This window comes from Chlorocebus sabaeus, chromosome 16 (genome assembly GCF_047675955.1).
Source record: "Chlorocebus sabaeus isolate Y175 chromosome 16, mChlSab1.0.hap1, whole genome shotgun sequence".
Taxonomy (NCBI): Eukaryota; Metazoa; Chordata; class Mammalia; order Primates; family Cercopithecidae; genus Chlorocebus; species Chlorocebus sabaeus.
In genome coordinates this window covers 50,486,994-50,513,554 of record NC_132919.1, presented here as the reverse complement: position 1 = coordinate 50,513,554, position 26,561 = coordinate 50,486,994, and the positions used below count along the sequence as shown (strand labels likewise).

Sequence of the window (26,561 nt, the reverse complement as noted above, 5' to 3'; positions counted from 1 at the left end):
CTAAAAATACAAAAATTAGCCAGGCGTGGTGGTGGGCACCTGTAATTCCAGCTATTCAGGAGGCTGAGGCAGGAGAATCAGTTAAGCTCAGGAGGTGGAGGTTGCAGTGAGCCAAGATCATGCCACTGTACTCCAGCCTGGGCAACAGAGCAAGACTCTGTCTCAAAAATATAAAATATTAGCCAGGTGTGGTGGCATGCACCAGTAGTCCCAGGTACTCAGAAGGCTGAGGTGGGAGGATCACTTGAGTACAGGAGATGGAGGTTGCAGTAAGCCCTTAGGTACCACTGTACTCCAGCCTGGGCAGCAGAGCAAGACTGTCTCAAACATAATTTTTTTTTCTTTAACATGCCCTAACATTACAATAAATGAGCCAAAATCTTGAACAAAAGTATATGATAGGCCAGGGCGGTAGCTCATGCCTGTAATCCCAGCCCTTTGAGAGGCCCAGACGGGTGGATCACTTGAGCTCCTAATGAGGGCACTCATTATTTCTAATTCCTGTCATCCTCAGAAATGACAGGAGTCTCATCTGATACCCTTAATGAAAACTGTACCGACCTTTCTAGGACCCTGTTCCTCCCCGCCAACCTCTGTAGCTGTCATGTCCATTTGTCTAGAACTTCAAGGTGTTTGTTCTGAAAAACCATTATTTTGGTTTTAGTCATTATGGTGTGCTGAATACGAGCTCCCAAAGATATCCATATGCCCATCCCCTGAACCTGGGAGCATTACCTTACATGGCAAAAGGGACTTTGCAGGTACAATTAAGGATCTTTTTTTTTTTTTTTTTTTTTTTTTTTTTTTTGAGGCGGAGTCTCGCTCTGTCGTCCAGGCTGGAGTGCAGTGGCCAGATCTCGGCTCACTGCAAGCTCCGCCTCCCGGGTTTACGCCATTCTCCTGCCTCAGCCTCCCGAGTAGCTGGGACTACAGGCGCCCGCCACCGCGCCCAGCTAGTTTTTTGTATTTTTAGTAGAGACGGGGTTTCACTGTGTTAGCCAGGATGGTCTCGATCTCCTGACCTCGTGATCCGCCCGTCTCGGCCTCCCAAAGTGCTGGGATTACAGGCTTGAGCCACCGCGCCCGGCCTACAATTAAGGATCTTGAGACAAAGGGAGTATCCCGGATTATCCAGGTGGATGCAGTGATGAAGTCACAAAGGTCCTTACAAGAAGGAGGCTGAAGCTGATGTGGCCAGAACCAGGGGCTGCCGGCCACACTCAGAGGCTGAAAATGACCAGGAAATGGATTCTCCCCCTAGAGCTGCCAGAGGAAACCAGCCCTGCCAACACCTTGACTTCTGCTCAGTGAAACTGGTACTGGCCTTGTGTCCTCCCGAACTGTAAGATAACAGATCTGTGTGGTTTTAAGCTACACGATCAGTCTCTGGCCATTTGTTGGAACAGCCACAGGAAGCGGACACTGTCCCCTTTTTCCTCCCGAGGCACTGCATTCCAGTTTACCTACTTTTCTTTTTTGAGATGGAGTTCTCGCTCTTGTGACCCAGTCTAGAGTGCAGTGATGCAATCTCAGCTCACTGCAACCTCTGCCTTCCGGGTTCAAGCGATTCTCCTGCCTCAACCTCCCGAGTAACTGAGATTACAGGCATGCACCACCATGCCCAGCTAATTTTTGTATTTTTGGTATCGACAGGGTTTCACCATGTTGTCCAGGCTGGGCTCGAACTCCTGGACGCAAGTGATCGCCCACTTCAGCTCCCCAAGTGCTGGGATTACAGGCTGGAGCCATTGAGACTGGCCCCTCTTGCAACATCTTTCTGATGCCGCTTTCCTCTGAGAATGAGCCCTGAAATCAGGAAACGTCCTGGAGATCTCAGGTTGTCTTTTTGTCCCCAGATATTTAGCGCTCCCCAAGATGGCCACTTGGTGGCGCCAAAAGCTTTACTCTTCACCTTGCTTCTGTCTACATTTTCAAATGGCCCTCAAAGTTGACTTGATTGTTTTGATAACCCACTTGCCCAAAGCCAGCGGGAGGGATGTCAAGACCAAAAGGGAAGTTAAGCCTCATCTTTGAGGGCCATTTGAACATATCCAGCTTGATTTTATTCAGGTGAAGGTAGGTTGGGGATTGGAAAACAATTTGGTCATCTGTACAGTCTCAAGACAGACAGATGCATGCCTTTGTGCAAAAATCGCCACCAGTGGCCAGGCACGGTGGCTCACGCCTGTAATCCCAATACTTTGGGAGGCGGAGGCAGGCGGATCACGAGGTCAGGGTATCGAGACCTTCCTGGCTAATACCGTGAAACCTCGTCTCTACTAAAAATACAAAAAGAAATTAGCCGAGCGTGGTGGTGGGCGCCTGTAGTCCCAACTGCTTGGGAGGCTGAGGCAGGAGAATGGCATGAACCTGGGAGGCGGAGCTTGCAGTGAACCGGATCGTGCCACTGCACTCCAGCCTGGGCAATAGAGCAAGACTCTGTCTCAAAAAAAAAAAAAAAAAAATCGCCACCAGCAAAGGGCCCCCTACAGAGGTTTTATTTCCAGGATCTGTCACCATGGCCCACTAATAAAGAAAGATCCCTGCATTTCAAGACAGACTGTAAAGAAAGTTTGAAAAGCTACAAAAGCAAATAACAACGACACTCTTTTTCAACCTTTCTGTTGATCCAATGGGTTGGCAAAGCGCAAAAAATTGGGTGCCAATATACAGGGCTGGGGGATGTCAGGGAATAAGCTCGCTCTCCCATTGCTGGTGGGGGTCTACATTGGAACAGCAGCCAAGGAAGGCAGTTTGCTAATGGCTAGCCAAATCATTAACGTCCGTTTCTAGGGATGCATGTTATTCACACGTGAATGTCACCTTGTTCTTAAGACTGGAAAAACCATTTAAAATACCCGTATCAATGAAACTCACAAACTATGAACATCCATAGAACAGAATCCCGTGCAACTGTGCAAAGCAAGAGGTTCTGGGGAGCCCCACCCAAGACCACGGCCCAGGCCCCCACTGGTTCACCGCTCGTGAGGCTCTCCAGCCGTCCGTAATTGCCTGCTCCAGCTCTTCCCAGGTGACCATGGTGACTTCTTCTGCACCAGGAACCAAACTCAGCTTCCGGCTGACTAGTTCCTGACAGTGACAGACAAGACACACACACAAACACCCCTCGATTAATCCCAAGAAGCTTTAGGGACAGACTTGGTCTAATAGGATCTGGGTGGATCCTTCCCAGCCCCAGCCCCAGCCCCAAGGAGAATTCATCACCCTTCAAGTGACCAGTGAAGGTCAGGAAGACAGTCCTCTGTTCCATGTGAGCACCCGTAGAGCACTGGGCAGGGATGAGACAGATTCCCCTCCAACCCAGGGGCAGAGACTTGAGAGGCAGAAGGCACACACTGCCTGCCCCAGATGGACAAGCCCTGGAAAGAGGGCCATGCTGAGAGAGGGCCAGCCCCCTGGAGAGCCCCTTCCCATGGAACTGGCTGGTATTACCAGGAATTGTTCCCGATCTTTGAATAGCTTCTCTAGTTCATCAACCCGCTGTAAAATTACCTGGAAGAAGAGTTCAGGAAAGGAGAATGACAGCGGCCCCTACCCATGCACACTCACATGTGCACACACACACTCTCACACTCATTCACACACTCTCACACTCACACACACACTCTCACACTCACACACACACTCTCACACTCACACACACACGCATACTCGCACACTCACACAGTGACTCAGTGCCAGGAGATGAGGAAAGGGGGAGTGCATGTGGCTCTTATGGAAAGGGAGGATTTCTTCTACTTGAGTTTTTTGGGGGTTTTTTTGGTTTCCTTTTTTTTTTTTTGAGACAGGGTCTCGCTCTGTCACCCAGGCTGCAGTGCAATGGTGCCACCACAGCTCACTGCAGCCTCAACCTCTCAGGCTTAAGCAATCCTCCCACCTCAGCCTCCTGAGTAGCTGGTACTTCAGGCATGCACCACCACATCCAGCTAATTTTAAACACTTTTTTGTAGAGATAAGATCTTGCCATGTTGCCCAAGCTGGTCTCGAACTCCTGGGTCCAAGCAATCTCCAGCCTCGGCCTCCCACAGTGCTGGGATTACAGGCAGGAGCCCTGCCTTCTACCTGGTTTTTACCTGGCCAGTCAGCCCAGGCTCCTGGGTCTTTTCCCAGCCAAGTGCAGGAAGGGAAGTGAGATGCAGTGGGGGGCCTGGCTGGTAGCACAGTAAGAGTAAGTGCTGCTGCAGGGATGGGATCCTCTGGTCCTGGGATTCAGTTTGCTCCAATCCACTCATGAAAGCCTGTAGGATGAGGCCCACCTTGCCTTGCAGGTGGTGCCAGGTACAACAGTAGCGGAACATGGGTGCTGTCTAAAGAGAAAAGCACCTCAAAAGAACCAAAGCAAATCGCTACAACATAAGGTGCTTACTATCATATTTGGGATTAAGAAAGAATATATTAATAAAAATAAAACTTGTTTTTTATAACTTTTGCAAACTTGTAGAATCTAAGATTAGCTAAAAATTAAAAGGCCAGGAGCAGCGGCTCTTGCCTGTAATCCCAACACTTTCGGAGGCCGAGGCAGGAGGATCACTTTAGGTCAGGAGTTCGAGACCAGCCTGGCCAACATGGTAAAACCCCATCTCTACTAAAAGTACAAAAATTAGCTGGGTGTGGTGGTATGTACCTATAATCCTAGCTACTAGGGAGACTGAGGCAGGAGAATTCCTTGAACCCAGGAGATGGAGTTGCAGTGAGCCAATAATACGCCACTGGACTCCATCTGGGTGACAGAGTGAGACTGTCTCAAAAAAAAAAAAAACAAAAACAAACAAACAAAAAAACCCTACCACACTTTAAAGTTTGAAAAGGAAAGCAAACTTGCTTCCCAGAGCAAAAGTGAATTGGTGCTGGGGTCTCGAGACCTGGGGTGATACGACAGGAGGACATAAGCGGCCCGGGCTCCCCTGCTGGGGCTTGGCCTCTTTCTCCTGCCTCTTCCCAGCCTCTTTTTCCCCTCCTGTCTCTTGGCCTCCCTGTCCAACTGCCTTCCTAGTTGCTTCTGCTTTTTCTTTCAGGACCAACCTAAGGTGGTTCTGAGACATGCACGTGTCTATTACCTCCCAGCGCTGACCTGTGTTGCTTCCTGCTGTTCACTGGATAATACTTGTGCTCAATGATTATATGCACTTGTCCCTCCAAGAAAACAAAAGTCCAATTGAAAGTAGGGCTCAGTGGCTCATGCCTGTAATCCCAGCACTTTGGGAGGCCAAGGTGGGCAGATAACTTGAGGTCAGGAGTTTGAGACCAGCCCGGCCAACATGGTGAAACCCCATCTCTACTAAAACTACAAAAATTAGCCGGGCATGGTGGCACACGCCTATAATCCTAGCTACTCGGGAGGCTAAGGCATGAGAATCACTTGAGTCCGGTAGGCGGAGGTTGCAGTGAGCCGAGACTGCACCACTGCACTTCAGCCTGGGTGACAGAGTGAGACTCTGTCTCAAAAAAAAGGAAAACAAAAAAGTCCAAGTGAAACTGTCCCCTGCCTGCTGTAGCTTGTGTCATGGCCACAGGGAGCTGAGGTCCAACTCTCCATCCTGACTCCCCTTCTCTGGGAGCCTTTGTCCTCAGTGCCTATCTCTTTATGTCTTTATTCTTTTTTTTTTTTTTTTTTTGAGACGGAGTCTCGCTCTGTCGCCCAGGGTGGAGTGCAGTGGCCGGATCTCAGCTCACTGCAAGCTCCGCCTCCCGGGTTCACGCCATTCTCCTGCCTCAGCCTCCCGAGCAGCTGGGACTACGGGCGCCCGCCACCTCGCCCGGCTAGTTTTTTGTATTTTTTAGTGGAGACGGGGTTTCACCATGTTAGCCCATGTTGGGATGGTCTCGATCTCCTGACCTCGTGATCCGCCCATCTCGGCCTCCCAAAGTGCTGGGATTACAGGCTTGAGCCACCGCGCCCGGCCTTTATTCTTTTTTAAAAGGGAATTCACTCTAACAATCTTCTGAGAAGTTGTGGGCCCCACTCTGGGCCAGCTCTGGTCCTTGGATGTCTGATAAGTGGTGGGCAAACCTCTCTTGTAAACAGGGGCTAGGAAGGAGTGGGGTGGGATGGGGCCACTAGGCTCGGGAGGTGGGGTCCTCAGGCCCCTCCAGCTCGGGGAGGCCCTGCGCCTTTCGGTGGCTTTCCTTCAGGGTTTTCAGGTCTTGCATGACATCTTAAAGCAGCCCCATGGACTGCAAGATAGAGCATGGGCCACTCTATTTAGCCAGTGGCACTGAGGCCTAGCACCTCCTCGGTCCCCATCCCCTCCGTCCAAACCACTGCTCGCGGGGACTCGGCTAGGCCTGGAGGGCGGCCTGGAGGAGGGAGACGGCCTGCGCGTGCCTCCACGTGCGCCCTCACCCTGGCAAAGCTGAGCTCCTCGGCGGCGTCCTTCAAGATACTCCCAGTCCGCACCCTATCAAGCACCTGCATGGCCACCTCCTGCTCCTCCGGCCACTCTTGCGAGGTCAGATGGAGCCCACTGGCCTGAGAGAAGCGCTGCACGTGCGTGGCAATGCCCTGCATCTGGCTGTCCACGCGCTTGAGCTGCTTGCTCAGGTCCTCCACCTGGCCACCCAGGTCCTTCACTTGGCTCTCCAGCGCTGATGGAGGCACCCGGCCCACGCCCCTGCGCTTCTCCCGGGTCGCCCCCTTGGGAGCCTCCTTGGGAGCCTCCTTGGGCGCGGGCAGGTGTGGGGTGCTCAGCGAGCTCCGGGCGGACAGCAGCGAGCGGCTGGGCTCAGGCGACGGGGCCTGGAAGTCGATCCGGGTATTTTGGAGGTCGAGGTTCTTGAGCATGGCCACGATGAGCGTGTGCAGGGCCGTGAAGTTGACGGCGCCCACCTCCGGGGTGCCGATAGAGAGGTCCGCCAGCTCCCGGAGGGAGACCGTGCTCCCGGGCGGCATCGTGGCTGTCAACAGCCGTGCGCTGCCGCGGGGCGCCGACCCACCACTTCCCGCTCACTGCGCGCTGTGCCTTGGGGCCTTTCAGGGACCCTGCGAGGTCCTCGGGACGCCCCTGCCCCGGGTCCAGCGGCGCTGGGCGAGTCACTGGGCGGAGCTCCTGCCTCCGGGGAATCCGCGTCTCCGTTCCCCGGCGGGGTCCGCGATGGCCACCCCTCCGCTGTCTGTCGCCAGCCTCGGGTCCCCCAGCCGGAGCCCTAGACTCCCAGTCCCAGTGCCGGCGGACGTCTGAAACGTGGGGGACCCCGCGTGCCCTGAAGATTCCACTAAGAACACGCCCTCGCTGCGAGCCCCAGAGGGGAAGCAAAGGCCACCACAGGGATCACAAGGGGAGCCTCAGCAACAAGGGCCGAGGAGGCCTCCCAAGATCCAGCTCGACCCCATCCATCCCCTTAACCTAGAAAGGCCAGGATTCACTCACTCTTGGCGGGGCCACATAAGGACAGAAAGGCTTGAGGGTTTCCTGGCAACCATGCTTTGTGTCATCAGCTGCGTCCATTCCACAGTGGTGACCCCGTGTCTAAGGGATGCAGTCCTGGGGCCTTGGTCCCCTGCAGACAGTCCGCATATTTCCTTCAATCAAAGGTGAAGCAACTTGGAAAAGACAACCCGCTACTCAGGCAGTTCCAATTAGCCACCGGATGACTATTTGGTGGTTAATTGTCCCTTTTCTGTGCTGCCATAATTTTTTTTTAACTTTTGAGACAGAGTTTCTCACCGTCGCCCAGGCTGGAGTGCAATGGCCGATCTCAGCTCACTGCAACCTCTGCCTCCTGGGTTCACACAGTTCTCCTGCCTCAGCCTCCCCCGAGTAGCTAGTGTTACAGACACGTGGTACCAAGCCCTGCTAATTTTTTGTATTTTAAGCAGAGGCGGGGTTTCACTATGTTGGCCAGGCTGGTCTTTAACTCCTGACCTCAGGTGATCCACCCGCCTCGGCCTGCCAAAGTGCTGGAATTACAGGTGTGAGCCACCACGCCTGGCCATTTTTTGAGATCAATTAATATATGGCAGACTGGGCATGAACCCGAGAGGCAGAGGTTGCAGTGAGCCAAGCCGAGATTGCACCACTCCAGCCTGGGTGACAGTGCAAGACTCCTTCTCAAAAAAATAAAATAAATTTTAAAAAGTTTTAAAACTCACCTGGTCAAGCGCCCATGCTTCAGCTCCTTACAAAGCAGGATTAAACAGCACAAGACAAATCTGGGGTTAACAATCGAGGCATGACTTCCCAGTACCAGATTCTTCCCAAAAACATATAAATAAAACTTCCTAACAGAAGCACAGCAAAGCTACTTAAAGAGAACCTATGAGCGTGTGCCATGCATGGCCAGCCTCCTCCACAAGCTCTGCATCTGCAGATTTAACCAACCAGGATTGAACACGTACAGATTCCTGTCATGATTCTCTAAACAATACAGCATGACAACCATTTACACAGGATGGATATTCCCATAGGTATTATACGTCATCCAGGATGTGCATAGCTTCTATGCAGATAGTACACCATTTTCTATCAGGGACTTGCACATCCATGGGCAGGAGGCTGAGTCCTGAAACCAATCCCCCATGGACTGGAAGGAATAACTGTACTACTTTAACTACTGTTCAAGTTCAGATTTTTTACTTCAGCCTGAGTAGTAGTTTATTTAATTGAAGGATTTTCGATCATCATATTCCAGTAACTTGGTACACAGTAGGCCTTTAAAGGGTTATCAAAATAACTAGTTCTTTGCAGTTTTTTTTTTTTTTTTTTTGAGATGGAATCTTGCTCTGTCCCTTGGGCTGGAATGCAGTGGCACAATCTCAGCTCACTGCAATCTCCACCTCTCGGGTTCAACCAATTAATTCTCCTGCCTCACCCTCCCGAGTAGCTGGGATTACAGGTGTGCACCTCCCTGCCAACACCTGGCTAATTTTTGTATTTTTAGTAGAGACAGGGTTTCACCATATTGGCCAGACTGGTCTCAAACTCCTGACCTCACGTGATCTGCCCGCCTCAGCCTCCCAAAGTGCTGGGATTACAGGCGTGAGCCACCACGCCCGGCCTCTTTGCAGTCTTTTATGCACTTACGCTTTTAACTTAGTTGGGCTAATTTTTGTATTTTTAGTAGAGATGGGGTTTTGCCATGTTGGCCAGGCTGGTCTCAAACTCCTGACCTCAGGTGATCTACTTGTCTCAGCCTCCCAAAGTGCAGGGATTACAGGCCTTAAGACACCATCCCTGGCCTTTTTTTTTTTTTTTTTTTTTTGAGACAGGGTGTTGCTCTGTCACCCACGATGGACGGCAGTGGTACAATCATAGTTCACTGAAGCTTCAGCCTCCTTGACTCAGGCAATCCTCCCACCTCAGTCTCTCAAGGTAGCTGGAACTACAGGTACACGCTACCTATGCCTGGCTAATTTTTGTACTTTTTGTAGAGATGGGGGGATTTCGCCATGTTTCTCAGGCTGGTCTCAAACTCCTGGGCTCAAGCAATCCTCCTTGCCTCAGCCTCCCAAAGTGTTCAGATTATAGGCGTGAGCCACCACACCCAGCCTATTTTTTTTTTTTTTAATTTAGATGTAAAATATATTATTCAACAAGGACTCAGCTTCCACACTTAGGAAGAGGGCAGAACCTGGGAAAGTGTGTCCAGCCACAGACCTGACTGCGGTTCTGTGACTATGGTCTGCCATCTAATGAAAAGACTAGCAAGACAACAAATTCTTTTATTTGCAAGTTCAGAGCCACTCAGATTTCCAGAGGTGGGATGCTATTTTCTAATCTGACATCCTTGGAAGATGTAACAACATTAATGCTTCATTTTTCAATGGCTGTAGGCATAACAATTTCTGAAAGAAAAATACGATTCTCTATAAAAGACTTGAAGTTGATTTGGGAGAGGCCAACTGGATAGTAATAGAGCCACAGGCGCTCAGCTTCCCTAACCAGGTTCAACATCAATACCTCCATTTCCCTGGAGCTGAAACAACTAAATGAACATTATAGAGTTAAGACTTTATGTGCCTTTAACTCCTCTTTAGTATCAATAAGATTTTCAGATTATTTTCAGGAAAGCAGCTAGAACTTTTAAGGATCAGGGCTGATGACAGCAGAGATATAAGGCCATGTTATGACATTTATCCATTAGCTCTGTCTTCTTCCTGACTCTTTCAATCCCTCCTACCCATCAATCCGGGCAAGAGAGACTATCTAACTCCAGGCTGTTTCCAGTCCTCCCTTGCAAGGAAACACTGTATCACTCATGGCACTGCTTTTTCCATGTTTCCCTCAGGAGGTCCAGGGTCGAGACCCTCGTGAAAGTTAGTCGTCCACAGTGATGTTTCGGAAAAGGTAGGCCATGGACTCTCCGTTGTGGATTCTCCGAATGGCTTCAGAAAGAATCAAACTGATATCCACAGTCTTTATCTTGGGACATTGCAGCTTCTGAACCTCATGAGGGACAGTATTCGTCACCACCACCTAGTCACACAGTGATGGAAAACAAACACTGTTACTGAAGTGTGTTTCAAACTGGTTACACAGAAAAGTTTATCTAACACTGAGTCCCCACAGCCTAAGTTCCAAACTACAAAACCTTGTTCCACTGAGTATAGTTTTTATAAACCAAACTTAACTAATTTTATGCAAAGGAAAAGTTACATGGCCTCAGAACAAAAGACGAAAATCTCAGGAAGGACATGGTCTCCACACAGAAACAGTGAGCCCCAGTGCTATGCAGAACTCTCAGACCATAAGGGAAGAATTCCAGCCTCAAGAGAAACGCTCCTAGGGTGTCAAATTAAAGTACCCAGGCAAATTGTTATGCAAATAGACATACACAGACTCTCAACATAACCCTCAACTTATGATAGGGTTACGTCTGGATAAACACATCATTATAAGTTGAAAATATTTTAAGTAGAAAATGCATTTAGGCCGGGCACAGTGGCTCATGCTTGTAATCCTAGCACTTTGGGAGGCCAAGGCGGGCGGATCACCTGAGGTCAGGAGTTTGACACCAGCCTGGCCAACACAGTGAAACCCCATTTCTACTAAAAATACAAAAATTATATCAGGCCTAGTGGCAGGCGCATGTAATCCCAGTTACTTGGGAGACTGAGGCAAGAGAATCGCTTGAACCCGGGAGGCAGAGGTTGCAGTGAGTCGAGATTGGAACACTGCACTCCAGCCTGGGTGACAAAGACTCCATCTCAAAAAAAAAAAAAAAAAAAAATGCATTTAATACACCTAACCTACTGAACATCATTAACTTGGCCTAGCCTACCTCAAATATGCCCAGAACAGTTACATTAGACTGTAGTTGGCAAAATCATCTAGGGCAAAGGCTTTCATTTTATAATAAAAGCTACTATTTTAAAATAAAGTATTGAATACCTCAAGTAATTTAACGAATACTATACATTACATCGTAATTGCGATGGTTTTGCATCATCATAAAGTCAAAAAATTCTAAGTTGAACCATGGTAAGTCGTAGACTATCTGTATTCCTAAACATGTATCTGTTCCAACAAACTGCTAGCCAGCAAAAGTTAGAAAAGCTATAGACAGATTAAGCAATTTAGTATTGACTGAATCATTTTATTATTCCCAGAAAACACAGCAGCAAATCTTGGCTCAAGATTTAGAAGCAGCCCAACCTCATCTACGGAGGATTCCTCGATCAGGCGGGGGGCCTCTGCAGACAGGATGCCGTGGGTGGCCATGACGTAGATCTTGTAGGCGCCTCTCTCTTTCAGGATCTCCGCGGCAGCAACAAAACTCTCCACGTCGTCAATAATGTCATCCTGGGAGGAGAACAGAGTGAGCTGGTAGGCAAGAAAACACCCTCTAGCCCAGACTGTCAATGCACACACCGCCCTCCTCTTTCCTGCACTCAGTTTCAGAGGATTTCCGATGGAAAATCAGAGCTGTGTGCCTAGGTCAAAGACTGAGCATCCAGAAATGGTAACAGAAGTACCTGACAGTACCTTGTGTGTCTGTCAGAGGAGGGCGCAGCCAAGCACCTGTGACGTTACGGCCGGAGCTGAGGACTGCCAACACTCACTTTCCTGTGTCACATTTCTGGTGAATCCCACATAGCCAGCGTTCCGTTTATTTTTTTTCAAATAGAACGTGACATGAGAAGAAAACTGAAATAGTGTGCTACAGCAAAGGACTCATGACCCACTAGTCAGCAGATATTTAGAGCTGGGAAAAAAAAACTATGTCAACATGCAGAACAAGTCTGCACGGGGACATCCATTCTTAGTCGTGAAAATGGAACAGCTCATCTTCAGTTCATCTTTTGGCTCTAACGCTCAAGCATGATTAGGAGAGCTGGTTTAAAGAACCTAGAATCCACATGATGAAGGTGAAGGTGCTGAATTTTCTCATGGGAGTACTGTGCTCATTTCCTATCTGTAGGTTATACTTTGATGTGTGTTCACCTGGATAGAGGGTTCTGCCACTTGGCACAAGGGAGTTTGGGTGAGAAAGGATATGTGGATCCATTTAGATCATTGTTCCTAGAAATACAGTCCCAGAGTGGACAACCTACTGACCAAGAGCCAGGAGTGTCACCTCTGCAAATGGATGACACATAACCATACCACGATGATTGCGATGCGGCCTCCAACATCTCCAACTACAGTTATCGGTGGCTTCTCTTTGGCCATCATCACTAGCAAAACAAAACAAATTACAAGATCTCAGTCATTTATGTATCACTAGAGAAATGTAATCATAACCTCATTCCCTGGAAATGGTAGCACAACCACTATACAGACAAAAAACAAACCAACCACGCAGATTCCCCCTCCATGAATCTGCGATCTCTCAGAAACAGCAGCATTGGCCAAAGGAAATAGAAGGCACGCCATACATGTTACTTTGAATTTTCTAGTAGCCACATTAAAAACAGATTATGTAATTCTAATTCCCAAAATATTATAATTTCGACATGTAACTGATACAAAAATGTATGTATGTATGTATGTATGTATGTATGTATGTATTGAGATGGAGTTTTGCTCTTGTTGCCCAGGCTGGAGTGCAATGGCACGATCTTGGCTCACTGCAACCTCTGCTTCCTGGGTTCAAGCAATTCTGCCTCAGCCTCCCAAGTAGGTGGCATTACAGGCATCCGCCACCACACCCAGCTGAGTTTTGTATTTTTAGTAGAAACGGGGTTTCTCCATGTTGGTCAGGTTGGTCTCAAACTCCTGACCTCAGGTGATCCACCTGCCTCAGCCTCCCGAAGCGCTGGGATTACAGGCGTGAGCCACCACACCCAGCCTGATATAAAAATCTATTAATGAGATGTTTTACACTTTTTTTTTCCAGAGGGGATCTTGCTATATTGCCCAGGCTTGTCTCAAACTGGACGCAAATAATCCTCCTACCTCAGCCTCCCAAAAGTGCTAGGATTACAGGCATGAGCCACCACACACAGCCTTACACTTTTTTCCTATCAAGTCTTCTCTACTTGGTGTGTGTTTTATACACATAGCACTTCTCAGTTGAGATGAGCTGTGTCTCAGGAGCTCAGCAACCAGCAGAGTGCACAGCACAGCTGGAAAGACAATGAACCAGCAGAGCATGGAAGATTCTGCCAACACGGAGGGGCTGCACTGCAATGCCGTGCAGATAGAAACCCCACTCTCATGGAGGCTGGCAGAGACAGTCAGAAGGAATGCCGCTCTGCAGAAAGCGAAACTGCGAAAGGTTGCCAGATCATGAGATGGCTTTATGTTATTTTCTTCCAAAGTCACCTTATTTGGACAGTGTAACCTTACTATCAGATAACTGCACTACTGACATAATCAGAGTTTCCTCAGAATCAGGAACTTGAAGACAATAACTCCAGGCCCATCACCTTTTCCTGATTTAATTAGTGCTTAAAGTAGAGACTTTTATCTGACTACAAAATCTGCGTCTGAAGAAAGGCTATGAGTGTACAAAGGAAACTACAGGATAAAGAAAGGAAATAAGATTTTATCCTCAAAAGGAGGTTAGTAAACAGAGAAGAAAAACAAAGACTATTTCAGAAGAATAGGCTAAGTATTCCTTCTTTAAACTTTATTATTCTGAAATATTTATTAGCCTAGTAGTCAGGGAAGCGAAAGAGAATAAAATCCAGGGTAACAGAGTTTGGTGACTACCAAAAAACAATTTTGGCTGATTTCCACCAGTAGGCACTGTGTATCTCAAAGAACAGGTGTTTTTCTCTGTATATTGGCAAATCAGCTGAGCTGAAATTCAGCACTACTTTATACATCTCGACAGACATGTATTTCCTGATTTCATATCGTAGAAACAAAGACAACTTCTTGAATTTGGGCAAGAAAAGAAGACTTTGTATATAAAATCACTTAAAATGGGGGGGAGGGGGGTTTCAAACCACCACCATTAGGAGCAGCTTCCTGAGATTCTGTTTTTAAACCATGTAAATAGACAGTTGTGTTGACCTATCCGTTTTGTGTTTTTTTTTTTTTTTTTTTGAGACAGATTCTCACTCTGTCTCCCAGGCTAGAGTGCAGTGGCATGATCTCAGCTCACTGCAACCTCTGCCTCCCAGGCTCAAGTGATTCTCCTGCTTTAGCCCCCTGAGTAGCTGGGATTACAGGTCTCCTGCTTTAGCTCCCTGAGTAGCTGGGATTACAGAGCACACCACCAGCTGGGTAATTTTTTGTATTTTTAGCAGAGCCAGGGTTTCACCATGTTGGCCAGGTTGGTCTCAAACTCCTGACCTCAAGTGATTCACCTGTCTCGGCCTCCCAAAGTGCTGGGATTACAGGCATGAACCACCGTGCCTGACCAACCTACCAGCTTCTTAAAGAGATGTGGTTCCTTTTCAGCTGGGCGTGGTGGCTCATGCCTGTAATCTCCCAGCACTTTGGAGAGACCAAGGCAGGCATATCACCTGAGGTCAGGAGTTCTAGACCAGCCTGGCCAACATGGTGAATCTCTGTCTCTACTAAAAATATAAAAATTAGCCAGGCATGGTGGCACATGCCTGTAATCCTAGCTACTCGGGAGACTGAGACAAGACTTGCTTGAACCCAGGAGGCAAAGGTTGCAGTGAACTGAGATCATACCACTGCACACCAGCCTGGGAAACAGGGCAAGACTCCAGTCTCAAAAAAAAAAAAAAAAAAAAAAAAGAAATATTGCAAGCCAATATCCCTCCATCAAATATCAATGGAAATTCAGCTCTAGTTTGATACAGAAAACATCACAATATTTGTGTTTACTTTTTTGCAACCCTACCTCCTGCAAAGAACTATTGTTAGTTTCGTACGAAAAACCTAAGCACAGCTAGGAGGGAGGCTAAAAAAGGCTAAAAAGAAAGGCTTCCTGCCCAGTATACTCATTCCCTGCTGATACTGCCTTTAGGTTCTGGATAAAAGTGAACACATAATTTGGTGGCTGCCACAAAACAGAGACAGGCTTTATTATTACAGGGTAGAAAAAAATGACTAGTACCTCACAGGCCAACAGTTTCTGAATAGCTTACCCAAAAAATAAAACACTAAAAATTACAGTTTTCATACAAGGTCAAGAATAGAGTGCTAAAACTACCCTAAGTTTAGATTCTGCTCTCTCTTTCCATTTTATCAAACAAAATCTAATCCATGAATAAAATGAATTGTGCAACCTTACTTGTGGCCAGAAATCACTGTGAAAACTACATCAACTGCAGTGAAAATGTCTCCAATTCATCAAATGATTTCCAATGTTTTTATGAAGGAAGCAGGAAGTTGTCTTTTGCTTTTAAAGGTAGCATTTTCCAAGTAAAATAAAGCTGCACTGACAACCCTCCTTACCTTACAAACGCTTCCATCACAAGTACAAGCACCTGCACACATGTGCACACGTTTACTCTTTCCTGGGAGCCAATTAACCAAACCTTCCTCTGCTAAAGTAAACAGCAAAAAAGAACTATGAGCAAATTCATTCCTTACCCATTTTGACCTTTGTCTATTTCTAGTTCAATGAAATGGCAAACCATATCAACAAACTGACATTAGAAAGAGATGAGTGGCTGGGCGTAGTGGCTCATGCCTGTGAACGCAACACTTTGGGAGGCTGAAGCGGGCAGATCACCTGAGGTCAGGAGTTGAAGACCAGCCTGGCAACATGGCAAAACCACTTCTCTACTAAAAATACAAAAATTAGCCAGGCGTGGTGGTGCACACCTGTAATCCCCGCTACTAGGGAAGCTGAGGTGGGAGGTTCCCTTGAGCCCAGGAGCTGGAGGTTGCAGTGAGCTGAGATTGTACCACTGCACTCCAGCCTAGGTGACAGGGCGAGACTCCATCTCAAAAAAAACAAGAGGCCGGGCATGGTGGCTGATGCCTGTAATCCCAGCACTTTTGGAGGTCGAGACGGGCGGATTACCTGAGATCAGGAGTTTGAGACCAGCCTGGCCAACATGGTGAAACCCTGTCTCTACTAAAAATACAAAAATTAGCTGGGCGTGGTGGCACACACCTGTAATCCCAGCTACTTGGGAGGCTAAGGCAGAAGAACTGCTTGAGCCTAGGAGGTGGAGGTTGGAGTGAGCTGACATCGTGCCACTGCACTCCAGCCTGGCCGACAGAGCAAGACTCTGTCTCAAAGAAAAAAGAAAAGAAAAAAAAAAACAGTCAGGCGTGGTGGCTCATGCCTGTAATCCCAGCACTTTGGGAGGCCAAGCCAGGTGGATCACCCTGAGGTCAGGTGTTCGAGACCAGCCTGACCAACACAGAGAAACTCCATCTCTACTAAAAATACAAAATTAGCCAGGCGTGGTGGTGAATGCCTGTAATCCCAGCTACTCGGGAGGCTAAGGTAGGAGAATCACTTGAACCCCAAAGGCAGAGGTTGTAGTGAGCCAAGTTCACACCACTGCACTCCAGCCTGGGCAACAAAAGCAAAACTCCGTCTCAAAACAAGAACAAAACAAAACAAATACAAAAATTAGCTGAGTGTGGTGGCTCACGCTCATAATCCCAGCTACTTCGGAGGCTGAGACAGAAGAATTGCTTGAACCAGGGAAGCGGAGGTTGCAGTGGGCTGAGATTGCCCACTGCACTCCAGTCTGGGTGACAGAATGAGACTCCGTCTCAGAAAAATAAACAAATAAATTAGATGAAGAAAAAAAATGAGGTCTTCTGTAGAACAGAAATGAACTGATTTCAAGCTCACAACCCCTATCTACATACAAACAAATCAAAATTTACATTTAACAGATGCTCAAGAGGTGCCAATGTCTGTTTTCACTTCAGTGGTGAAAACCACATCTTCACTTGTGAAATTAACAAGCCAGGAAAAGCGAGCCAGAAAAAGTCACCTCCTCTCACTTTTGTGATCCAAACTCTTACTTTTCACCCCTGTGGCAAATGTAGTCTTCTTTAGCAGAACCCCCGACATATAATCTTTTCAAGTTTGTTAGATGCCCTTGCCCATCATCTGTATCAAGCCTACCTATAAGATGAAAAAGATTTAAGGTTTCACTCCTTCATTCATACAACTTCTCTTTTAACAAATTACTCTAAAATGAGCTTCTCAGCCTTAGCACTACTGACATTTTGGATTAGGTGATTATCGCACTGCAGGATGCTAAGCATCATGGCCTTTACCTACGAGATGCCAGCAGCACCCCAGCTCCCATGGTTGTGACAACCAGAAATATCTCCAGACATTGCCAAATACCCACTGTGAAGCAAAACTCACCCGTGGGCAAGAAGTAGTGCTCTAAATAATGGGTTTGGCCAGGTGTGGTGGCTCACACCTGTAATCCCAGCACTTTGAGAGGCCAAGGCAGGTGGATCACGAGGTCAGCAGTTCAAGACCAGCCTGGCCAAGATGGTGAGACCCCGTCTCTAGTAAAAATACAAAAAAATTAGCTGGGGGCAGTGTCAGGCACCTGTAATCCCAGCTACTTGGCAGGATGAGGCAGCAGAATCGCTTGAACCCGGGAGGTGGAGGTGGCAGTGAGCTGGAATTGCACCATTGCACTCTAGTCTGGGTGACAGAGCAAGACTCTATCTCAAAAAAAAAAAGAATGGATTTGAGGAAAATAAAATAGTTCATCTCCCTAAAAACTGCAAAAGTTCTCAGGTTGAATATTTATTCTGTCATAACCATTCTAAGATCTTAAACTAAATTACCAACAAATGAACCACTGGAACACACTGGATAACTGACATACAGATGTAAAGCATATTTAATTTAGGAGGCACAATTTATTACATACACAAGAAATAATTTTTTCAGAATCTTCTTGGCTAAGCCTATTAGAGTCACACAAAACAATGTGATGATAACTGTGGAAGCTGCAATGTAAACACACCAGTATGTCTAGAAGTAATGCATGCTTTTCCTATGACTCATAAAGATGACTGCCAGGGAAACCATGGTTACGACCATTAAGCAACAAAGCAACATCCTCAGAATAAATAATCTCACCATATAAAATACTCTGATAATACAACATCTATCAAAGTAACCTCTGACCCAGTAATTTTATTTCTCGGTCTTTTTTTTTTTTTTTTTTTTTCTTTTGAGATAGGAGTATCACTCTGTCACCCAGGCTGGAGTACAGTGGCGTGATCTCAGCTCACTGCAACCTCCGTCTCCCAGGTTCAAGCAATTCTCCTGCTTCAGCCTTCCAAGCAGCTGGGATTACAGATGTGTACCACCACGCCTGGCTAATTTTTGTATTTTTAGTAGAGACAGGTTTCACCATGTTGGTCAGGCTGGTCTCGAACTCCTGACCTCGTGATCTGTCTGCTTAGGCCTCCCAAAGTGCTGGGATTACAGGTGTGAGCCACCACAACCAGCCTATTTCTTGGTCATTATCCTACAACATACTCAGCCGCTTAAAAAAGGACATTAAGTCAAGGCTACTCACAGGTAGTAACATCTGGTAACTGAGTATGTCCACCCTGAGCCCAAATCTTGGTTTCTTTTCTTTTTTTTTTTTTTTTTGAGACGGAGTCTCGCTCTGTCGCCCAGGCTGGAGTGCAGTGGCGCGATCTCCGCTCACTGCACGCTCTGCCTCCGGGTTCATGCCATTCTTCTGCCTCAGTCTCCCGAGTAGCTGGGACTACAGGCGCCCGCCACCACACCCAGCTACTTTTTTGTATTTTTAGTAGAGATGGGGTTTCACCGTGTCAGCCAGGATGGTCTTGATCTCCTGACCTCGTGATCCGCCCGCCTCGGCCTCCCAAAGGTTGGGATTATAGGCGTGAGCCACCACGCCCGGCCCCAAATCTTGGTTTCTAAATACCATTCTCAGCTGGTCTGATGCTAATGGGTTATCAATACTTATTAATATTAGTGTCACTAAAAAGTTGGCATACATTCCAGCACTGGTAAATCTGACCGATTTATTTTTTTTCCTAGACCGAGTCTTGCTCTGTCACCCAGGCTGGAATACAGTGGCACCATCTTGGCTCACTGTAACCTCCGCCTCCTGGGTTCAAGCGATTCTCCTGCCTCAGCCTCCTAAGTAGCTGGGATTACAGGTGACCGCCACCATGCTCGGCTAATTTTTGTATTTTTAGTAGAGATGGGGTTTCACCACGTTGGCCAGGCTGACCTCGCGATCCGCCCTCCTCGGCCTCCCAAAGTGCTGGGATTACAGGCGTGAGCCACTGTGCCTGGCCTGACTGATTTTTAAAAATAAATAAATACCATTCTCCAACTAAAGGTATAAGGGCTCCTTGGAGAAATGGCCAAGTACAGTACTAAGAAATTACAAGATGAACACGGGGCGTAGTTACAGCAGAAAAGTAAGGGAGTCTCCAAAAGTGATGGGGACATGCCAAAAGAACACAGGAGGCAGCTAGAAGGAGCTCTCTCTGGCCAAATATGAGACAAACTGAGCATTAAAATAAAAGTAGGCTGGGTGTGGAGGCTCACATCTGCAATCCCAGCACTTTGGGAGGCCAAGGCAGGCGGATCACCTGAGGTCAGGAGTTGGAGACCAGTATGGCCAATACGGCGAAACCCTGTCTCTACTAAAAACACAAAAATTAGCCGGGCGTGGTGGGACACGCCCATAACCCCAGAAACTTGAGAGATTGAGTCACAAGAATCACTTGAACCTGGAAAGCAAATGTTGCAGCGAGCCAAGATGGTGCCGCTGCATGCACAGCAGGGCAGGGCAGGGCTCTTTGTTGCCCAGGTTGGAGTGCAGTGGCACGATCTCGGTTCACTCCAACCTTTGCCTCCCAGGTTCAAGTGATTCTCCTGATTCAGCCTCCCAAGTAGCTGGGACTACAGGCACACACCACCATGCCTGGCTAATTTTTTTTTTTTGTATTTCTAGTAGAGACAGGGTTTCACCATGTTGGCCAGGTTGGTCTCGAGCTCCTGACCTCAGTTGATGCGCCCACATAGGCCTCCCAAAGTGCTAGATTACCAGATAATACAATTTTTACAAATTGAAGTTTGTGGCAACCCTGTGTCAAGCAAGTCTACGGGCGCCATTTTTTTCTCTCTCTTTTTTTACCTTTTTTTAAAGACAGGGTCTCGCTCTATAACCCAGGCTGGAGTGCAGTGGTTCGATCTCGTCTCACTGCAACCTCTGCCTCCTGGGCTCAAGGGAACCTCCCACCTCAGCCTGCCGAATAGCTGGGACCACAGGTGCATGCAACACTTGGCTAATTTTTTGTACTTTTTGTAGAGACGAGGTTTCGTCATGTTGCCCAGGCTGGTCTCGAACTCCTGGGCTCAAGTGATCCTGCCACTCTGGCCTCCCAAAGTGTTGGGACTACAAGCATGAGCCACCGTGCCCAGCCTGGGAGCCATTTTTCTAACAGCATGTGCTCATTTCATGTTTCTGTGTCACATTTTGGTAATTCTTGCAGTATTTCCACTTTTTTCATTATTGTTACATTTTTTCTGGTATCTGTAACCAGTGATCTTTGATATTACTACTGCAATTGTTTTGGGGCAGCATGAACCAAGATCACATAAGACAGCAAACTGGCTGGGTGCAGTGGTGGCTCACACCTGTAATCCCAGTACTTTGGGAGGCCGAGGCAGGTGGATCATGAGGTCAGGAGTCCAAGACCAGCCTGACCAACATGGTGAAACCCTGTCTTTACTAAAAATACAAAAATTAGCCAGGTGTGGTAGAGCGCGCCTGTAATCCCAGTTACTCAGGAGGCTGAGGCAGGAGAATTACTTGGACCCGGGAGGCGGAGGTTGCAGTGAGCCGAGACCCAGAGCAAAATTCTGTCACTAAAAAAAAAAAAAAAAAAAAAAAAGACAGTAAACTTAGTAAATGTGTATTCTGACTGCTCCACTGACCTGCTGTTCCCGTCTCTCTTCCTCTTGTTGGACCTCCCTATTCCCTGAGATACAATATATTGAAATTAGGCCAATAACCCTCCAATGGCCTGTAAGTGTTCAAGTGAAAGGAAGAGCCCCATGTCTCTCACTTTAAATCAAAAGCTACAAATAATCAAGCTTAGTGTGTCGAGAGCCAAAAGCTAAACCTCTTTAGTCAAACAGCCAGGTTGTGAATGCAAAGGAAAAGTTCATGAAGGACATTAAAAATTTGACTCCAGGGAACACACGAATGATGAGAAAACAAAACAGCCTTATTACGGAACCAGAGAAGTCTGAGTGATCTGGATAGAAGATCAAACCAGCCACAAAATTCCCTTAAGCCAAAGCCTAATCCAGAGCAAGGTTGGTTCATGAAGTTTAAGGAAAGAAGCCATTTCCGTAACCTAAGAGTGCAAGGTGAAGCAGTAAGTGCTCATGTAGAAGCTGCAGTAAGTTACTCACAAGATCTAACCAAGATAATTCATAAAAGTTCAAACAATATCAAACAACAGGCCAGGCGTAGTGGCTCACACATGTAATCCTAGCACTTTGGGAGGCCGAGGCAGTTAGATCACTTGAGGTCAGGAGTTAATGACCAGCCTGACCAACATGGTGAAACCCCATCTCTACTAAAAATACAAAATTAGCCAGCCATGGTGGTGCATGCCTGTAATCCCAGTTACTCAGGAGGCTGAGGCAGGAGAATCGCTTGAAACTGGGAGGTGAAGGCTGCTGTGAGCCGAGATTGTGCCACTGCACTCCAGCCTGGGCAACACAGCAAGACTCCATCTCAATATATATATATATGTATATATATATCTCAAACAATAGTCTTTCAACAGCTCTGACGGAGATATACAAGGAGATTTGCATTGTTTTCATGCCCACTAATACAACATCCATTCTGCAGCCCATTGATCAAGGAGTAATTTCAACTTCCAAGTCTTATTATTAGCAGTAATAATAGGCCAGGCGCGGTGGCTCACGCCTGTAATTCTAGCACTTTGGGAGGCCGAGGCGGGCGGATCACAAGGTCAGGAGATTGAGACTATCCTGGCTAACACGGTGAAACCCCGTCTCTACTAAAAATACAAAAAATTAGCCGGGCGTGGTGACAGGCGCCTGTAGTCCCAGCTACTCAGGAGGCTGAGGCAGGAGAATGGTATGAACCCGGGATGAGGAGGTTGCAGTGAGCCAAGACCGTGCCACTGCACTCCAGCCTGGGCGACAGAGCGAGACTCCATCTCAAAAAAAAAAAAAAGTAGTAACAGTAAGGTGATCCTCCTACCTCACCCTCCCACACTGTGAAGAATACAGGCGCCGGGCGTGGTGGCTCAAGCCTGTAATCCCAGCACTTTGGGAGGCTGAGACGGGCGGATCACAAGGTCAGGAGATCGAGACTATCCTGGCGAACACGGTGAAACCCCGTCTCTACTAAAAATACATAAAAAACTAGCTGGGCGAGGTGGCGGGCGCCTGTAGTCCCAGCTACTCGGGAGGCTGAGGCAGGAGAATGGCGTAAACCCGGGAGGCGGAGCTTGCAGTGAGCTGAGATGGCACCACTGCACTCCAGCCTGGGCGACAGAGCGAGACTCCGTCTCAAAAAAAAAAAAAAAAAAAAGAATACAGGCTGAGGCGGGAGGATTACTTGAGCCAATGAATTTGATACCAGCCTGGACAACAAGACAAGACCCCGCCTCTACTAAAAATTTCTACAAATTAGCTGTGTGCTGGGCACAGTGGCTCATACCTCTAATCCTAGCACTTTGGGAGGCCAAGGTGGGTCGATTGCTTGAGCCCTGGAGTTCAAGACCAGCCTGGACAACATGGCAAAACCCCATTTCTACAAAAATTAGTCAGGTGTGGTGGCACGCACCTGTGGTCCCAGCTTCCAAGCTACTCGGAAGGCTGAGGTGAGAGGATCACCTAAGCCTAAGGAGATAGAAGCTGCAGTGAGCAGTGGTCGCACCACTGCACTCCATGTCTGGGCGAGAGAGGGAGACCCTGTCACTGTACTCCAGCCCGGACAGCAGACAGAGACCCCGCCTCTAAAATAAAATAAAAAGAAATACATTTGGCTGGGCGTGGTGCCTCACTCCTATAATCCCAGCACTTTGGGAGGCCGAGGCAGGCAGATCACCTGAGGTCAGGAGTTTGAGACCAGCCTGGCCAACATGGTGATACCCTGTCTCTATTAAAAATACAAAAATCAGCTGGGCATGGTGGGGCACACCTGCAATCCCAGAAATTCGAGAGAATGAGGCACAAGAATCACTTGAACCGGGAAAGCGGAGGTTGCAGTGAGCCAAGATCACACCACTGTACTCCAGCCTGGGTGACAGAGCAAGACTCTGTATCAAAAAAAAAAGAAAGAAAAAAAAGAAATGCATTTTATAAGACAATAGATGCCATAGATAGTGATTCCTCTGAAGGATCCAGACAAAGTAAATTGAAAATCTCTGGAAAGGATGCACCATTCTAGATGCCATGGAGAATATTCGTGATTCAGGGGAGGACGTCAAAATATCAACATTAACAGGAGTTTGGAAGAAGTTGATTCTAACCCTCATGGATGACTCTGAGGAGCTCAGGGCCTCCATGGTAGAAGTAACTGCAGATGTGGTGGAAATAGCAAAAGAACTAGAATTAGAAATGGAACCTGAAGCTGTGACTGGGCTGCTTCAATCTTATGATAAAACTGTAATGGAGAAGGAGTTGCTTTTATGGATAAGCAAAGAAAGTGGGTTTTTTTTTTTTTTTTTCGAGATGAATCTACTGCTGGCGAAGATGCTGTGAACACTGCATGAAAACAAGGATTTCGAAGTATTACAAAAATTATATGGTAACACAGTGGCAGGGTTTGAGAAAAGCAACTACAATTTTGAAACTAGTTCTTTCGGCCGGGCATGGTGGCTCACACCTGTAATCCCAGCACTTTTGGAGGCCAAGGTGGGTAGATCATCTGAGGTCAGGAGATCGAGACCAGCCTGGCTGACATGGTGAAACCCCATCTCTACTAATAATACAAAAATTAGCTAGGCATGGTGACACACATCTGTAATCATCTGTAATCCCATCTACTCAGGAGGCCAAGGAAGGAGAATTGCTTGAACCCAGGAGGCAGAGGTTGCAGTGAGCCGAGACGGTGACTGCACTCCAGCCTGGGCGACAGAGTGAGATTCTTGTCTAAAAAAAAAAAAAAAAGAGAGAGAGAGAGAGAGAAAGTAGTTCGTTCTTCTGGGTAAAATGCTATCAGACAGATCCTTTTATAGTTCCTAAGTGTGATCATTGGGTGTTCGCACTCACATGTGAGATGTGCTACCCTTGAACCTTGTCAGAACATCAGCACATTACCTGGTCGACATTTTTGTTTTTTGAGACGGAGTCTCGCTCTGTCGCCCAGGCTGGAGTGCAGTGGTGCCATCTCGGCTCACTGCAAGCTCCGCCCCCCCGGGTTCACGCCATTCTCCTGCCTCAGCCTCCCGTGTAGCTGGGACTACAGCGCCCACCACCACACCCGGCTAATTTTTTTTTTGAATGGAGTATTTACAGTTAAAACATAGTCTTAATTACAAAGGGGGAAAAAAAAAGAATAACTTTACAGTGGAGAAACGTGCCAGAGAAACCTTAACCAACTTATCAGAATGCACGTCACCGGTAATGGGACACATCACGTGTTTCCTGTGATTTTCTGCCAAAAATGCATAACCTGAATCTAATCCTGAGGACATAAACAAGCCCCAATTAAGGGACAGTCTACAAAATCACTTGATCGCACTGTTCAAAAGTATCAAGGTCATAAGAAAAACAAAGAATAGAGCAGCCATTCCAGATTAAATGAGACTAAAGAGAAATGACAAGTAAATGCAATGTGTGATCCTGGGTTAGGTCTTGGACAAGAAAACAAGTTTATTCTTTTGCTCTAAAGGACACTGCTGGCACCACTGGTGAAACTGAAGTAAAGTCTGTAAATTACAGTGTTATAGCAATGTTAGCTTCCTGAGTCTGACAATGATACTCTGGTTATATAAGAGAGTCTTTTGTCTTTATATATATACATGTAGGTATTGAGGAATGAAGGAACATTACATCTGCTACTCACCCTCAAATGGTGAAAAAAAACCCAAGTATATAAACGTTAAATTTGGGGACTCTGAGTGAAGAGCATATGCTGGAAATCTGTACCATTCTTTCAACTTTAAGTCTAAAGTCAGTTTAAAATAAAAAGCTAAAAAAGCAGACTATGGCTTGGCATGGTGGCTCACACCTGTAATCCCAGCACACTGGGAGGCCGAGGCAGGTGAATGACCTGAGGTTAGCAGTTCAAGACCTGCCTGACCAACATGGTAAAACCCTGTCTCTACTAAAAATACAAAAATTAGCCGGGTATGGTGGTGTGTGCCTGAAGTCGCAGCTACTCGGGAGGCTGAGACAGGAGAACTGCTTGAACCCAAGAGGCGGAGGCTGCAGTGAGCCAAGATCACGCCACTGTACTATAGCCTGGGCAACAGAACGAGATCAGTCTTTTTTTTTTTTTTTTTTTTTTTTTTTTTTTGAGGCGGAGTCTTGCTCTGTCGCCCAGGCTGGAGTGCAGTGGCACTATCTCAGCTCACTGCAAGCTCCGCCTCCTGGGTTCACGCCATTCTCCTGCCTCAGCCTCCCGAGTAGCTGGGACTACAGGAGCCTGCCACCACGCCCGGCTAATTTTTTTTTTTGTATTTTTAGTAGAGATGGGGTTTCACCGTGTTAGCCAGGATGGTCTCGATCTCCTGACCTCGTGATCCACCCACCTCGGCCTCCCAAAGTGCTGGGATTACAGGCTTGAGCCACCGCACCCGGCCGAGATCAGTCTTAAACAAAATTAAAAAAAATAAAAATAGGCCGGGTGCAGTGGCTCACACCTGTAATCCCAGCACTTTGGGAGGCCAAGGCAGGCGGATCACAATGTCAAGAGATAGAGAACATCCTGGCCAATAAGGTGAAACTTCGTCTCTACTAAAAATACAAAAATCGGCTGGGCGCAGTGGCTTACGCCTGTAACCCCAGCACTTTGGGAGGCCGAGGCGGGTGGATCATGAGGTCAGGAGATCAAGACCATCCTGGCTAACACGGTGAAGCCCCATCTCTACTAAAAATACAAAAAATTAGCTGGGCGTGGTGGCGGGTGCCTGTAGTCCCAGCTACTCGGGAGGCTGAGGCATGAGAATAGCATGAACCCGGGAGGTGGAGCCTGCAGTGAGCCGAAATCACGCCACTGCACTCTAGCCTGGGCAAGAGAGAGA

At 47.5% G+C, this 26,561-nt stretch overlaps 2 protein-coding genes and 1 non-coding gene across 5 annotated transcripts in view; 1 reads left to right on the top strand and 2 right to left on the bottom strand.

Annotated features, from left to right (window-relative positions):
• Positions 1–8,599, bottom strand: part of QRICH2 (glutamine rich 2) — a 37,397-nt gene extending 28,798 nt beyond the window's left edge. Inside the window, exons 1-3 of the mRNA XM_073005004.1 lie at positions 6,365–8,599; positions 3,454–3,513; positions 2,980–3,090 (exon numbers count right to left, since the gene is read on the bottom strand). Coding sequence (XP_072861105.1) covers positions 2,980–3,090; positions 3,454–3,513; positions 6,365–6,910 — 717 coding nt within the window. The 5' untranslated portion in view covers positions 6,911–8,599. The remainder of the gene's footprint in view (positions 1–2,979; positions 3,091–3,453; positions 3,514–6,364) is intronic.
• Positions 8,600–9,665: 1,066 nt separating this feature from the next.
• The window catches only part of PRPSAP1 (phosphoribosyl pyrophosphate synthetase associated protein 1), a 45,677-nt gene continuing 28,781 nt past the window's right edge, over positions 9,666–26,561 (bottom strand). For all 3 annotated transcript variants that reach the window (XM_008011665.3, XM_008011669.3, XM_008011667.3), the window contains exons 8-10: positions 12,564–12,634; positions 11,613–11,759; positions 9,666–10,433 (exon numbers count right to left, since the gene is read on the bottom strand). In XM_008011665.3, coding sequence (XP_008009856.1) covers positions 10,275–10,433; positions 11,613–11,759; positions 12,564–12,634 — 377 coding nt within the window. In that variant the 3' untranslated portion in view covers positions 9,666–10,274. The remainder of the gene's footprint in view (positions 10,434–11,612; positions 11,760–12,563; positions 12,635–26,561) is intronic.
• LOC119622233 (small nucleolar RNA U13) lies at positions 24,540–24,643 on the top strand. Its single transcript, XR_005238903.1, has one exon. It is a non-coding gene; the product is annotated as a small nucleolar RNA U13 (small nucleolar RNA).